Genomic DNA, 13,105 nt, shown 5'->3' on the forward strand with positions numbered 1-13,105 from the left:
TCTTGATTGCGTCTTTATTATTCCTTTCCAGCTTATAAACAACAAATAACCCACAACTAGTTGAATCCATAGCTTGAACTCCAAATATGCAAACATAAAGCACAGTGTGTCTGTAATTTCAGGATTCAGAAATCATAGGGCTCTGATCATTCAGCACTCCTTGAGTGTCCTCCTGATCCTGACTCATTCTGAGTAAAATCAGCAGGGACATCTGACCATGAGATGGGGGTTAGGGAATTGCCCAAGTCCTCCAGAGCAGACTTGAGATCTGTCTGGCACATCGGATTCCTTCCCTCCAGTATGCCTTGCTCTCCTGGATTAAAAGGAATTAGGGATGGGGAAATTTAAATTATTCAGGTCTGGACTTGGTTTCCCTCTAAGACCATATGGTTCATTAGCAAATCTTAAAACTTAACAGGCATAAACGTGTTCTTGAGGGTTTGTGTATACAATCCAGCTAGAAACTGCATCTGTCCTATGTATTATCTTTTCTGTTCCAAGGACTGTCTTTTCCTCTTCCCCCAACTCTGTTTATGGAAGAAAATGGGAGTTTGGGGATGTGGTTTAGATACTGAACTAGAATCTTATGATCTGTCACATGCCTGGATGTTGGGGGAATTATTTGGAGAAGCTCACATGACTGGTCTTGGATCAGGGATTTTAATAATTGAAACAGATAATGTTCATCAGGCATCCCACCATCTGAGAATTTTAGTAACAAGAAGTCACATGTGAGTTTGTCAGCGTTTAATGGCACTGAATTCAAGTAAAGTCATTAATAACGAGGAGTGCTAGTTTTTTTGTTACTTTCAGAACCAGTTTCATCTGGAATTCCTAGGCATATCCTTCCTCAGCAGCATCATATTAGGCTGGGAGAGCTACTGACAACTTTTAGCCAACAAGCTTATAAACTGCAAGTCATTTTGGAGCCTTTGCTTCCTACATATTCTTTTCTATCTTTTTTATTTATTCCCTCATCCTTGCTGTGAGGGTCAGACACAAATTTGAAAACTAAGGTTTCAAAGTTGGAGGGATGGGTGATAACAGGAAAAGGACAGAAGAAGATATAATCCCCAATACAATAAATACTATATAATAAAGAAGGATGGGGGAGACCAGGAATGTGTCTAATTAACTAACCATCAAAGTGAAGGTAAGCCCCAAATTGTGTAATGTGTATTGAGGTCTTTTTTTGCTCTCAAAGACAGTCTCATAAAACTAAATACCTAGCAACTTTTACACCCTGGTGCGCGCACACTACATGGACACAGAAACATTGCAAATCCGCTGCCTCCTTCCCTCCCCAACCCTGCTTCTCAGCATTTCTTTCCCCGCCTCCCTCCTCTATTCAAATTTTCCAGCCCACAGCTGAAACTGACTTCCGCAATCCTGATGGAATAAATCCAGCACCCCTAGTCATCCGCCCACATATCTACACTCCCCAGCGAACGAAGCCCAGAGCAGATTCCTATCAGCAGGTAACATTTTCTACTTGCTAGATCTTTTAGTTTCTCTTCCCTCCCTTTCTCCACTTTAGGGGTATTAGGGATGTAATGACTTGGGGATATGGTTGATATTTTTAGGTTTTGTAGGTGAAAACAATATGCCCATCTTAGGTCATTTCCTGGCCAAATTTGCCTGGAAATCTTTAGGATTCCTGCTACAATTTTTATTTATGTATACATAGTTGTTAGTGAAAGCTAAGGATATAGGGATTCCTTTACCCATCCCTTAAAGAGTAGCCTCTCCTTGTAGGGTTTTCTGTTTTGGCCAAAGTTACCAAAGGGTTAACTTACTAGCAGGGAGGAGGACTGGTGCCCCGAGGTGCTTTTCTACTGTCTCAAAGCCCTTAACACTCCAGATATTAAATGTCTTGTTGAATGTTTTGCCAGTCTGCAAAGCTTATACAAAAATGGGACTGTAAATTCAAAATGCAAGCTGTATAACTTACTTCAGACTGTAAATTGTTCATAAAATGGAAAACACAGAATTAAGCAAGCTGCTGTAAGAAATGAGTGAAGCTAGAGTTAACTTCTGAAAAGCTGTGCATTTAATGATCATAGAACGTGCTTTTTTATCTTAACATTCTAACAAACTTTAGTTCTGAAGCTTTCTGTCTGGTGAGGCAATCACAGAGGTTTTTTGTTGTCAGGAAAAGAAAGAAAAGCTTTCCTGCCCACAGCATCTGGTTGAGATTAGGGGCAGTTTCCTGCCTGAGGAGGGAGCAGGAAGAGAAAGGAGGAAGAAGTGCGTAAGACTAAGGAGACAGTAAACATCTAGAGAATAAGAAATACTGTCAGCTGTTCCCAGTCCTCTCCTGGCAAGATCTGGGAAGTATCAGAATTTGGGGTAGGGAGTAAATGCATTGAAGAAATGGTCAGGAAGCAAAACTTAGCTGGAGATCTCTCCTTTATGTATTTTCCAATCCCCCTCTAACCTCCAACCTTGTCCCTCTCCTTCAAGTCTGCAGGGGACATTAAGGGAGACAGGTGCTGAGTCCATTCTGATTGTCCATTTTCTACCCCACTTCTGGTTTTCTGTGCTGCGTGTATGTGTGTGTGTGTGATCTCCCTAGGTCAAAATACTTGGAACCAGATGTATCAGCACCCAGTCCAAACCCAGACCCTTCTATCATTGTTTTATCATATCCAAATCACCCTCAATTCTTTGTATTCCTTCTTTATAAATCCTTGTTTTCCTTTGCATCATGGTCCCAAGGAAGGTGTTCTTATCTTTGGGTTCATGAATTCCCCAGAATTATTGTGAGTGCATGCATTTTTCAGATGAGTGGGACTATGATGGATTACAAAATTTTATTAGCTTCTCAAAAGAGTTTGTGACTCCCAAAGGTTAAGAACCACCTGTCTGGGAATATAGCTCCAGCTATTTCCTCATCCCAAGCCAGGCTATGAACTCCTTGGCAAACAAAATCTCCCCTAACTATCCCCTTCCCCAGGATGTGGGGGCTCAAGTTTCTTCTGCTGCTGCCCATGGCAAGCTTTGCTCTATATCCCGAGGAGATACTGGACACCCAGTGGGAACTATGGAAGAAGACCTATGGCAAGCAGTACAACAGCAAGGTGATCAGGGGTCTGGAGGGGAGCATGGTTGGGAGCTGGACCTTGAGATCTCCAATCTTAGCTTCCAGACTCCGTTCTTCAGTCTGAATACCTTAACCTCTCCAACCAAGCAAACCTGCTCCTGTTCTCTAACTCAACATATAGTTTAATTCCTACTCCTTGATTCACCCTCCAGTTCCGGCCTTTATAATTGTCACATTTCTCTTTGGGGAAGACTTCTCAGATTAATGCTATTTATCCATAAGCAATTTTTTAAAAGATTTTATTTATTTGACAGGAAGGGAGGGAGGGAGGGAGAGTAGCAGAGGGAGAAGCAGACTCCGCTGAGCAAGAAGCCCAATACGGGTCTCGATCCCAGGACCCCAGGATCATGACCTGAGCCAAAGGCAGAAGCTTAACTGGTTGAGCCACCCAGGTGCTCCTTTAAGCAATTTCCTATACATCTCTCCAGAGCTTTGCATTCTGTTTTTTGTATTTGTTTGCATATTTCTTTCTGTATGCTCTTAATAATCCCACTGTGAGTTCCCCAACTAGACTACAAATTCTGCATGATTCTAAGTTTCATCTTTTCTCCTAAAAACCTCTGCAGTATTACTTACGTAACTTTATACACAAGATACTGTCTGTGGAAATACTCACTATTCTCTGTTTAGGTGGATGAAATCTCTCGGCGTTTAATTTGGGAAAAAAACTTGAAGCATATTTCCATCCATAATCTTGAGGCCTCTCTTGGTGTCCATACATATGAACTGGCCATGAACCACTTGGGGGACATGGTGAGTTGAACCTCAGCTCCTGGCCTACTTGCCCTGTTGGCCTTAGTTCCCTGCTAATAATGCCTTGCCTTTTTGTTCTTTGTCCCAGACCAGTGAAGAGGTGATTCAGAAGATGACTGGACTCAAAGTACCTCCCTCTCATTCCCGCAGTAATGATAGCCTCTATATCCCAGATTGGGAAAGCAGAGCCCCAGACTCCATTGATTATCGAAAGAAAGGATATGTTACTCCTGTCAAGAACCAGGTACCCTCCTTTCTCCTGGCATGACCTCTTTCTGCTTTTTTCTTCTTAAAGTAGGAAGGAACTAGGAAGAGAGGGCAAGGAATTAAGGGATCTCTCCCAGTGCCAAGAGAATATAACCTATTCTGTTCAAGTCATCACCTATTTTTGTACATATATGTTCCTATTTTTTTCTTTTTTACAAATAGTATTGCTGTAAGCACCCTTATGCATATGTTTTCATGTACGTGTGCAAATATTTTTGCAAAATAAACCCTAACATTGGAGCTGCTAGGTCACAGACAATCATTTCCAAAAAAAAACTTTTTACGATCTTAACACTCTCACCAGCAGGAGAATGCTGCTTTTCCCTCAGCCTTAACAATGCTAATTATATTAACCAGATCAACAGCTGAGTTAACATTCATCCAACAAACACATCTGCTTCAGAACCTACCAGATATAATGCTAGGCAGTGGAGACTCAAGATGACTGAGACATAACCCGTGTCCTCAAGAAATCCTCAGTCCTAAAAAACAGAACAGGGAGGGAAGAAAAATATATAATCTAGCTGAACAATTACTAATAGTAACAGCACTTTTTGAGAGATTGTTGTGTGTTAGAAATTTCCAAATCCTCTACATGAATTGACTTTTTAAATCTCCATAATCCATAATTGAGCAATTATCCACATTTTACAGATAAGGCACAGAGAAGTTTAGTAACTTCCCCAAGGTCATATATCTTGTGGGTTGCAAAGCTCTGCTCCACTACAGCTAATGTTAACAACAGTTATCAATGTAAACAAAAACAATAGAAAAATGTAACAAATACTAAACAAAGGGAAATAGGAACAGAAAGGGGGACATGTATGCTGGAATTTCATCAGGCAGTTTAGAGGGAAGAACCAAAAAGGTGAACAGCAGTGACTGATAGTTGTTCTGTTATGCCTCTCAGGGTCAGTGTGGTTCCTGTTGGGCTTTTAGCTCTGTGGGTGCCCTGGAGGGCCAACTCAAGAAGAAAACTGGCAAACTCTTAAATCTGAGTCCCCAGAACCTGGTGGACTGTGTTTCTGAAAATGATGGCTGCGGAGGGGGCTACATGACCAATGCCTTCCAGTATGTGCAGAAGAATCGAGGCATTGACTCTGAAGATGCTTACCCATATGTGGGACAGGTGAGACCGTACCACACAGTTACACAGCTCAGTAATGGTTCCTCCTTCCCCCAACATGATATTTTGTACTGGAAACAATTACAGAAACCTTGTTTTCTGTTCCCTGTCTTGCCTTCTTGACAGGGTAATTTCCCATAGAAGGCCAGGAAGATAGTCACTGCCCAGGAGATTTGGGGGCCTTAGGCCACCATAACCCTATCCATCTCTTTTCCCTGGAGAAAACAGAGCACAAGTGACCCCACAGACATTTGAGTATGCCTCCTCCACTCCCATCACATATCCCAAACCTGCCACACTAATTCACTGAATCATGTGCTTTTATTTTGTATGATCCCAGCAAGGGTTTGGGGAATGTTATGTAAATTATGTAAGTTAACATTCTGACATGTACAAAATGAGAGAAAACATAAGTTACTTCATACTTGTTTTTAACTTTAAAGATTTTTTTTTTTTAATTTATTTGACAGAGATCACAAGTAGGCAGAGAGGCAGGCAGAGAGGAGGAAGCAGGCTCCCTGCTGAGCAGAGAGCCCAATGCGGGGCTCCATCCCAGGACTCTGGGATCATGACCCGAGGTGAAGGCAGAGGCTTTAACCCACTGAGCCACCAAGGTGCCCCTTGTTTTTAACTTTAGAGATAAATTCATTTGCTCCTTTAGTAATAGGAAGGAGATCTTTGTTATCTAAAAGGAAGATTTAAGGACTTTTATATACCTGGGGTTGATAGATAATAGGATTACATAGGGCTTTTGCAACAGGAGCTTTCAAAGCAGAGATAGCAAGTTTGAGTAATAAGAATGATGGCTTTGGAGCACCTGGGTGGCTCAGTTGGCCAAGCATCTGACTTCCGCTCAGGTCATGATCGTGGGATTCTGGGGTCAAGCCTTTGTCAGGCTCTGCGCTCAGAGGAGAGTCTACTTGTCCTTCTACTACCCCCTCATTCTTTCTCACTCACTCTCTCCCTCTCTCAAATAAATAGATAAAATCTTAAAAAAAAAAAAAAAAGATTGATGGCTCCTATGTACTAAGCCATGTGTTTAGTTCATTTTCTCACTTAATTTTCATAACAGGCATGTAAGGTAAACTTATCCTCACTTTATAGGTGAGAAAAGTGACACTGAAGGAGATAAAATAGCATGCACAAAGTCATACCGCTAGTCATGTAGCAGCTCCGAGATTTATCTACTGTTCATCTCCTGCAAACATTTCCAGCATGTCTTCTATGTAAATGTGCAAAATTTTCTTTAGTAAAATATAATACCTTGGAACAGAATTGTCTGAGTCTTGTGGTACCTGCATCTTCAGCCTTACTAGATAATAACATTGTTTTACCCAAGTGTTTGGAAACATCTATATTCCCACCTGGAGTATGTAAGAATTCCCACTGATTCCCATCTTCATTTGTATGTTTATCTGGCCATCTGCATTTCTTCAGTGAATTGACTGTTAATATCTTTTGCACATTTTTAATTAGGTTGTTTTTCTTTTTCTCACTGATTTTTAAGAATTTTAAAAAGATATCTGGATACAAGTACTGTTTGTGTTTTAGGTGAACATTCTTTCAACTCAGAAAAGTTCTTAATTTCAGACTAGTAAAATTCTTTTCTTTTTTTTTTTTTTAAGATTTTATTTATTTATTTGACAGAGATCCAGAGTAGGCAGAGAGGCAGGCAGAGAAGCAGGCTCCCCGCTGAGCAAAGAGCCCAATGCGGGACTCGATCCCAGGACCCGGGGATCATGACCTAAGCCAAAGGCAGAGCCACCAGACACCCACACCAGCCACCCAGACACCCTAAAATTATTTTCCTTTGTAATTAGTGCCTTTAAAAAAATCCAGGAGCCGTAAGTTTTATTCATTGATGTTTAGTCATATCAAATGATGTTGGTTGTAATAAATGCTCATTAATGTAAATGGCTGAACAAATCCATTTCACTGGATACTCAACAACCTATATAGTAAAGTTACTTCAACACATTTTCGTAGACATTGGCCACACCAAAACAGACATGAATTTGTAAATTTAATCCCATTTTTATTCCATGTTGCAGTTTTTTTTTTTTAAGATTTTATTTATTTATTTGACAGAGAGAGATCACAAGCAGGCAGAGAGAGAGGAGGAAGCAGGCTCCCCACTGAGCAGAGAGCCCGATGCGGGGCTTGATCCCAGGACCCTGAGATCATGACCTGAGCCAAAGGCAGCGGCTTAACCCACTGAGCCACCCAGGTGCCCCATGTTGCGGTTTTTTAACTATCAGGCATACAAGGCAGAGAAATTGGAGAGTGAACCTAAAAAAAAAATTTCTTTAATCCATACACAGTTTTCAGAACTCCTGGGTTCTGAGTCCATGTTTGAATTCTGGAGCTGCTACTTATTGTAAGGCACCACACTAAATCTGCCCTAACAGATGAGCTTTTAAATTCTGAGAACATCAGGCCAATCAGTGAAATAACCTGAATGTGGCAAAATATTATTTATTATTATTATTATTTTTTAAAGATTTATTTGAGATTGAGAAAGAGCGCACACACATGACCACAGAGGGAGAGGGAGAAGCAGATTCCCTCCTGAATAGAGAGCCCAATGTGGAGCTCAATCCCAGGACCTTGAGGTCATAACCTGAGGTGAAGACAGACACTTAACCAACTGAGCCACACAGGTGCCCCAAAATATTCTTTTTTATATTATTAAATATTCTTTTGACAACTTTTTGTTGTCACTTGATATAAAAAATTTAAATCCCAGGGCATCCGTGGCACAGTCAGTTGAGTGTCCAACTCTTGGTTTTGGCTCAGGTCATGATTTCAGGGTCGTGAGATTGAGCCCTGCATTGGGCTCCACACTTAGCGTGTAGTCTGCTTGAGACTTTCACTCTCTCCCTCTGCCCATCCCACTCATGCTCTCTCTCTCTCAAATAAATAAATCTTTAAAAAAAATTAAATCCCTGTAGAATATACAGAAAAATCCCACCCCAAACCAGGTCTGTGTTTACAGTTTTTTCCATATTGATTAATCCAGGCAGCCAATTTAAGGGATTATGTAACCATGTTAAAGAAAAAGAAATTAAACACCATCAGAACTAATAGTTGATTACTCATCCATTGACAGCTTATATCGATTAAATGGTATTATATTCATCAGTTTGTTGAGAGACAGTTTAATAGCTCAGAGAGTTTGAATAATTTAAATGAAATTTACATAATATCTGAAACCTTAATTTGGAAGAGAAGTGGCATCTGACTTCTAATTTCTATTCTCCTGCCCCTTCAAATGATCTCTTTGGCATTTGAGAGCAATGTGGAATAATTTTGGTCTCATAGTCAATTAAAGTGAAGAATGAGCCATATAAGACACATATTCCATTTTTATTTTTTTTATTTATTATTTTTTAAGATTTTGTTTTTAAGTAATCTCCACACCCAACATGGGGCTCGAACTCCCAGCCCCAAGATCAGGAGTCATATGTTCTATTGATTGAGCCAGCCAGGCACACCCATATGCTATTTTTTTAATATTCTGTATCTTGAGTGTGTATCTACTTTATAGCATGTATCTACTTTTTTAAAAGCAGTTGTTATATAGAACTAAAAGAACTTCTCATATGAACACATGAATGAATGGAGGGAGGTAAAGAAAAATAAAACTTGAAAAGAGATCTGATAGAGCAGCAGTCAGGTAATACAGTAATTTAAGTTCATTCTAGCCATAATGCAGCTTATTCTGACTTTAAAGTATCATCACATGACATTCTTCCAAATCCATTCCCAAGATATTTTTATTTGCTTATAGATTTGCACAATTTTTGGCACTAGGAGGCATCAAGATTTGGATCAGATAGCAGAAAACAAAGGAATCCTGAGAAATTAAGACAAGAGACTACTGTAATCATGTAATCATATCAAATGCTGCCATTATTGTTAATAGTTAGATAATATATTCTTACAGATTCAACTTTAAGGTTTTCAAGGGGTAGTCTGTAGAAAAATGAATTGCCAAAAAAAAATATACCTTGACATGGTTTGCCATAAGACTTCATGACTGTGGCTTGCCAATGAAACATATTACTGTTAACTGGATCTCCGAAACATAATGTTGGAAATCCACAGGCTAAATTGCTAAGTTCTTTATTAATTTGTTTTAATGTCATGTTATATGCTTTCAAGAGCACAAGCCAAAACTCTTTGCCTCATACTAGTTCCCCTGGGGTATGTATATAGGGCCCAGATCTTCCCTCTAGCCGGGCCTTGGCTTTGGCCTCCTCCCCACCGAGCAGATGATGACTCCCTCACATCTGAGCCTTATACATACTGCACGGCCAGAAGATGATCTGTGCTTTTAAAAGCACCTTGTTGGGGCACCTGGGTGGCTCAGTGGGTTAAAGCCTCTGCCTTCGGCTCAGGTCATGATCCCAGGATCCTGGAATCGAGCCCTGCATCGGGCTCTCTGCTCAGCATGGAGCCTGCTTCCCTTCCTCTCTCTCTGCCTGCCTCTCTGCCTACTTGTGATCTCTCTCTGTCAAATAAATAAATAAAATTGTTTAAAAAAATAAAATAAAAACACCTTGTTGCAGAAATCTCTCTCCCACCCTGACAGATTAAAAATATTCTATTAAGTTTTACAGTGTTTTCCTTTCACATTTGTTTAAAACCACCCAGAGCTAATTTTTGTGTATGTGCAAGGTATTCAGTTTTCATATTCTTTTTTTATAGTTCTCTAAAATGGTGAAGAGAAAACAGACCTTCTATAAAGACTCTAGGTGTGCCGCTGCTGTCATTTCACTGACATCACTCAGAGCATTGGTGGAGTTTCTCAGCCACCAGTTCCTGGCCTGCTGCTTTGTCCTCGTCCTGTTTTAACCTCATTTTTTTCCAGGATGAAAGTTGTATGTACAACCCAACAGGCAAGGCAGCTAAGTGCAGAGGGTACAGAGAGATCCCTGAGGGGAATGAGAAGGCCCTGAAGAGGGCAGTGGCCCGAGTGGGACCCATCTCTGTGGCCATTGATGCAAGCCTGACCTCCTTCCAGTTTTACAGCAAAGGTAAGGAGCTGTTCCTAGAGAGCACAATCAACCCTCTCTTATGATGTGACTTGGCAGCTTCTCGAAGGCCACTGAGCATTTGCAGTACTTAGTTTCCACATTTAGACTGAGTCTGGCCTAGGGAAACGGAACTGCTGCTACAGTGCAGCACATCTCTCTGTCACCAGTCCTCCTGACAGGGCAGGACTCTGCAGGGTGGCCCTTGAACTGCAGAAAGCTTCACCTTGATAGTTTGTTTCCTAGGTGTGTACTACGATGAAAACTGTAATAGTGATAACCTAAACCACGCAGTGTTGGCAGTGGGATATGGCGTCCAGAAAGGAAACAAGCACTGGATCATTAAAAACAGGTAATGATGGGCATACTAAGTTTGTCACACAGTCACCCTCATAACACTCAACCTCAACTGCAACTTCCCAGTATTTCTCTCACTTCAAGAGAAAGTTGTCTCAGCCTTTTTAGTTCTCCCTTCCCAATTAGAGGCTATTAATTCTAGCATTTAATGGCTGGACAGTAGTACTTAGAGTATGTGTTGGGTGGCTGCTCCACATGCAGGGTGCTTAATTGTACAGAAATGAAAAGAATGTTTGCATTCAGTGATCTCACAGCACCCTAAGAAAGACAGACCTAACTAACCAGAACATACAATAGCACCAAGAAACCAGCAGGAGCTTTTGAATTATGTAGTTTTTTTCTTTCTTTTTTCTATTATGTGATCAATTTCTTAGGAAGCTTTCCATCATCAGTCTGTTTGAAAGCAGTAGGGATCCAATGTAAAGGTTTAGTATCCTCTTGTGCAACTTTTTGCCTGTCCAAGTATACTTAGGATAAGTATACGTGTATGTGTGTGTGTGTGTGTGTGTATTTATTTATTTATATGTTTTTATATATAAATCTGCCCACAGATTTTGAAGTTTGTGAAGAGAAATGCTTTTTGGAAAATAGATATAACAACAACAAAAATTAGTGTTTCCTTCCCTATTATTAGGAATAAATAAAACTACACAATACTTAGGCTCCCCATTTCTCTTTAGTCCCTTGTGACTTTAGAGGGCAGACTTAATGAGAATCATACTTTTTGCTTCCTCACTGGCCAATACCAGCTTGGCAGCGACAAACTAAACTTTCTGTCCTTGGTTCCTTCAGGGGATAGGAGTCCTAGACGCTGGGGCGTTCACAGGCCAAAACAGTGCTGTAAGCAAGTGGGGCTGCTGCCTAGAGCACTGGCAGGGTAGACGGTGTAGATCACAGTCCCGACTAAAGCTGAACCTGAGCACCTTTCTAAGAAGGTGCTCCTTCTCCCACAGCTTCTGTCCTATGTTCTCTCTTTCTCGACTCCCAGCCCCAAGTACTTACTCTGTCCTTTCCTGGTCAGGTGCCAAGGGGAGAGCCTTCATCCAAGATTGCTGGGAGGAAGAAGGGACATACTTAAGCAGGATCAGCATCACTGGACACCCCTAGAGAAGGGAATAGGAGTAGGGTACAGGTCTTAAGTAAAATGTATTGGGTTGCTGGAGAATTTGCTGGTTGGGGGAAAAAGAAAACTCATGAAAACAATTTGGGAAGATACATAGAGCAGTCTCCTGTCCACACCCCCTTATCTTCCATTCTTTCCACTTCTTTTCTTAGCAATCTAAATCACTCTCAGAGTTTCATTCATCTCTCCTATTGGATTTACCCACTAAGACCAAGATCACCCTTTTTTATACTTTAGACTAATGTTTACAAGATCACGCTTCCTTAAACACAAATTGGACCATATTATACTCCCAATCTGAAACTTTCAATGTCTCCTGCACTAGGATGGGCCACAGAGCCAAACTCTGCAGGCAGATCTCAACCTACCTTTCCAGACGTATCTCCTACTATACCCTGTCAAACACCTTATTTTTAGCCACATGATCTTAACACATGTCCAATACTTTCCTGCCTCTAGTATTCATTTAATATTCCTCTGCTCACATCCCATTTGTGAAGGTCTACCCAGTTTTTGGGCTCACTTCAAATGCTACCTCTTGAATTAAGCCTTTTTTGATCCCTTGATTATAAGCAATCTCTCCTTTGAAGCCTATAGCATTACGTCTTCTCTCCATTCCTTTACTTTAAACTCTTCAAAGGTAAAAACTGTTTTATTCATTTTTTATACCATCAGTACCTAGCACAATAATAAGTGTTTTAATGAATAAATAATCTGAGGGTACTAAGTATTTTCCTTCATTGGTCCTACAGCTGGGGAGAAAACTGGGGAAACAAAGGCTATATCCTCATGGCTCGGAATAAGAACAACGCTTGTGGCATTGCCAGCCTGGCCAGCTTCCCCAAGATGTGACTTCAGCCAGCCAACCTCATCCTGCTTTCCCATTCCTTCCACGATGGTGCGACATCCTGATGTACTTTGGAAGGGAGTTGGTGTGCATTTCTTGAAGCAGATGTAGCAATATAGAGATTGTCCATTCAGTTTCTCCATTTGTGCTTCAAGTGACACCCCTACTACTTTCCTTCTTTCCATCCAAGGCCTTTATTTTTCACTGTGGCCACAGTAGGAATTTCCCTAGAAAGCTTCTCATTCACAGTGTCTAATTAGCTTAACCACCTAGAAGACTAAGGTGACCTGACCTCTCAGTCTCCAAGTTCACTTCTTCTGTATCCTGAAGATAGAAATTTCTATGTTTTCCACCCCAATTCATAGATCTTTGGTACAAGTTTATGTGATACAAGAAATGTGTTTTCCTTTTCCTTCTTTGCATTTTTAAAGTAAGCCAAGTATTTATCTCTTATCTCTAATTTAATAAATACCTATTTAGTAAACATTCATTT

The 13,105-nt window shown here is 40.7% G+C and overlaps 1 protein-coding gene across 1 annotated transcript; it reads left to right on the plus strand.

Annotated features, from left to right (window-relative positions):
• The first annotated feature begins 125 nt into the window (after window positions 1-125).
• On the plus strand, window positions 126-13,102 carry CTSK (cathepsin K). The gene is made up of 8 exons (XM_045999494.1): window positions 126-1,478; window positions 2,957-3,080; window positions 3,734-3,856; window positions 3,945-4,100; window positions 5,034-5,252; window positions 10,123-10,288; window positions 10,532-10,637; window positions 12,518-13,102. Exons 2-8 carry the CDS (start codon window positions 2,958-2,960, stop codon window positions 12,615-12,617), a joined length of 993 nt encoding a protein of 330 aa, XP_045855450.1. The 5' UTR covers window positions 126-1,478; window position 2,957; the 3' UTR covers window positions 12,618-13,102.
• Window positions 13,103-13,105: the final 3 nt, after the last annotated feature.

Source organism: Meles meles, chromosome 1 (assembly GCF_922984935.1).
Source record: "Meles meles chromosome 1, mMelMel3.1 paternal haplotype, whole genome shotgun sequence".
NCBI lineage: Eukaryota > Metazoa > Chordata > Mammalia > Carnivora > Mustelidae > Meles > Meles meles.

Bases quoted from the DNA above. Each gene is read 5' to 3' on its own strand.
- CTSK (XM_045999494.1), top strand. From the start codon at position 2,958: ATGTGGGGGCTCAAGTTTCTTCTGCTGCTGCCCATGGCAAGCTTTGCT. The intron at 4,101-5,033 runs GTACCCTCCTTT...TATGCCTCTCAG, and splicing joins TTACTCCTGTCAAGAACCAG to GGTCAGTGTGGTTCCTGTTG. The intron at 10,638-12,517 runs GTAATGATGGGC...TTGGTCCTACAG, and splicing joins CACTGGATCATTAAAAACAG to CTGGGGAGAAAACTGGGGAA.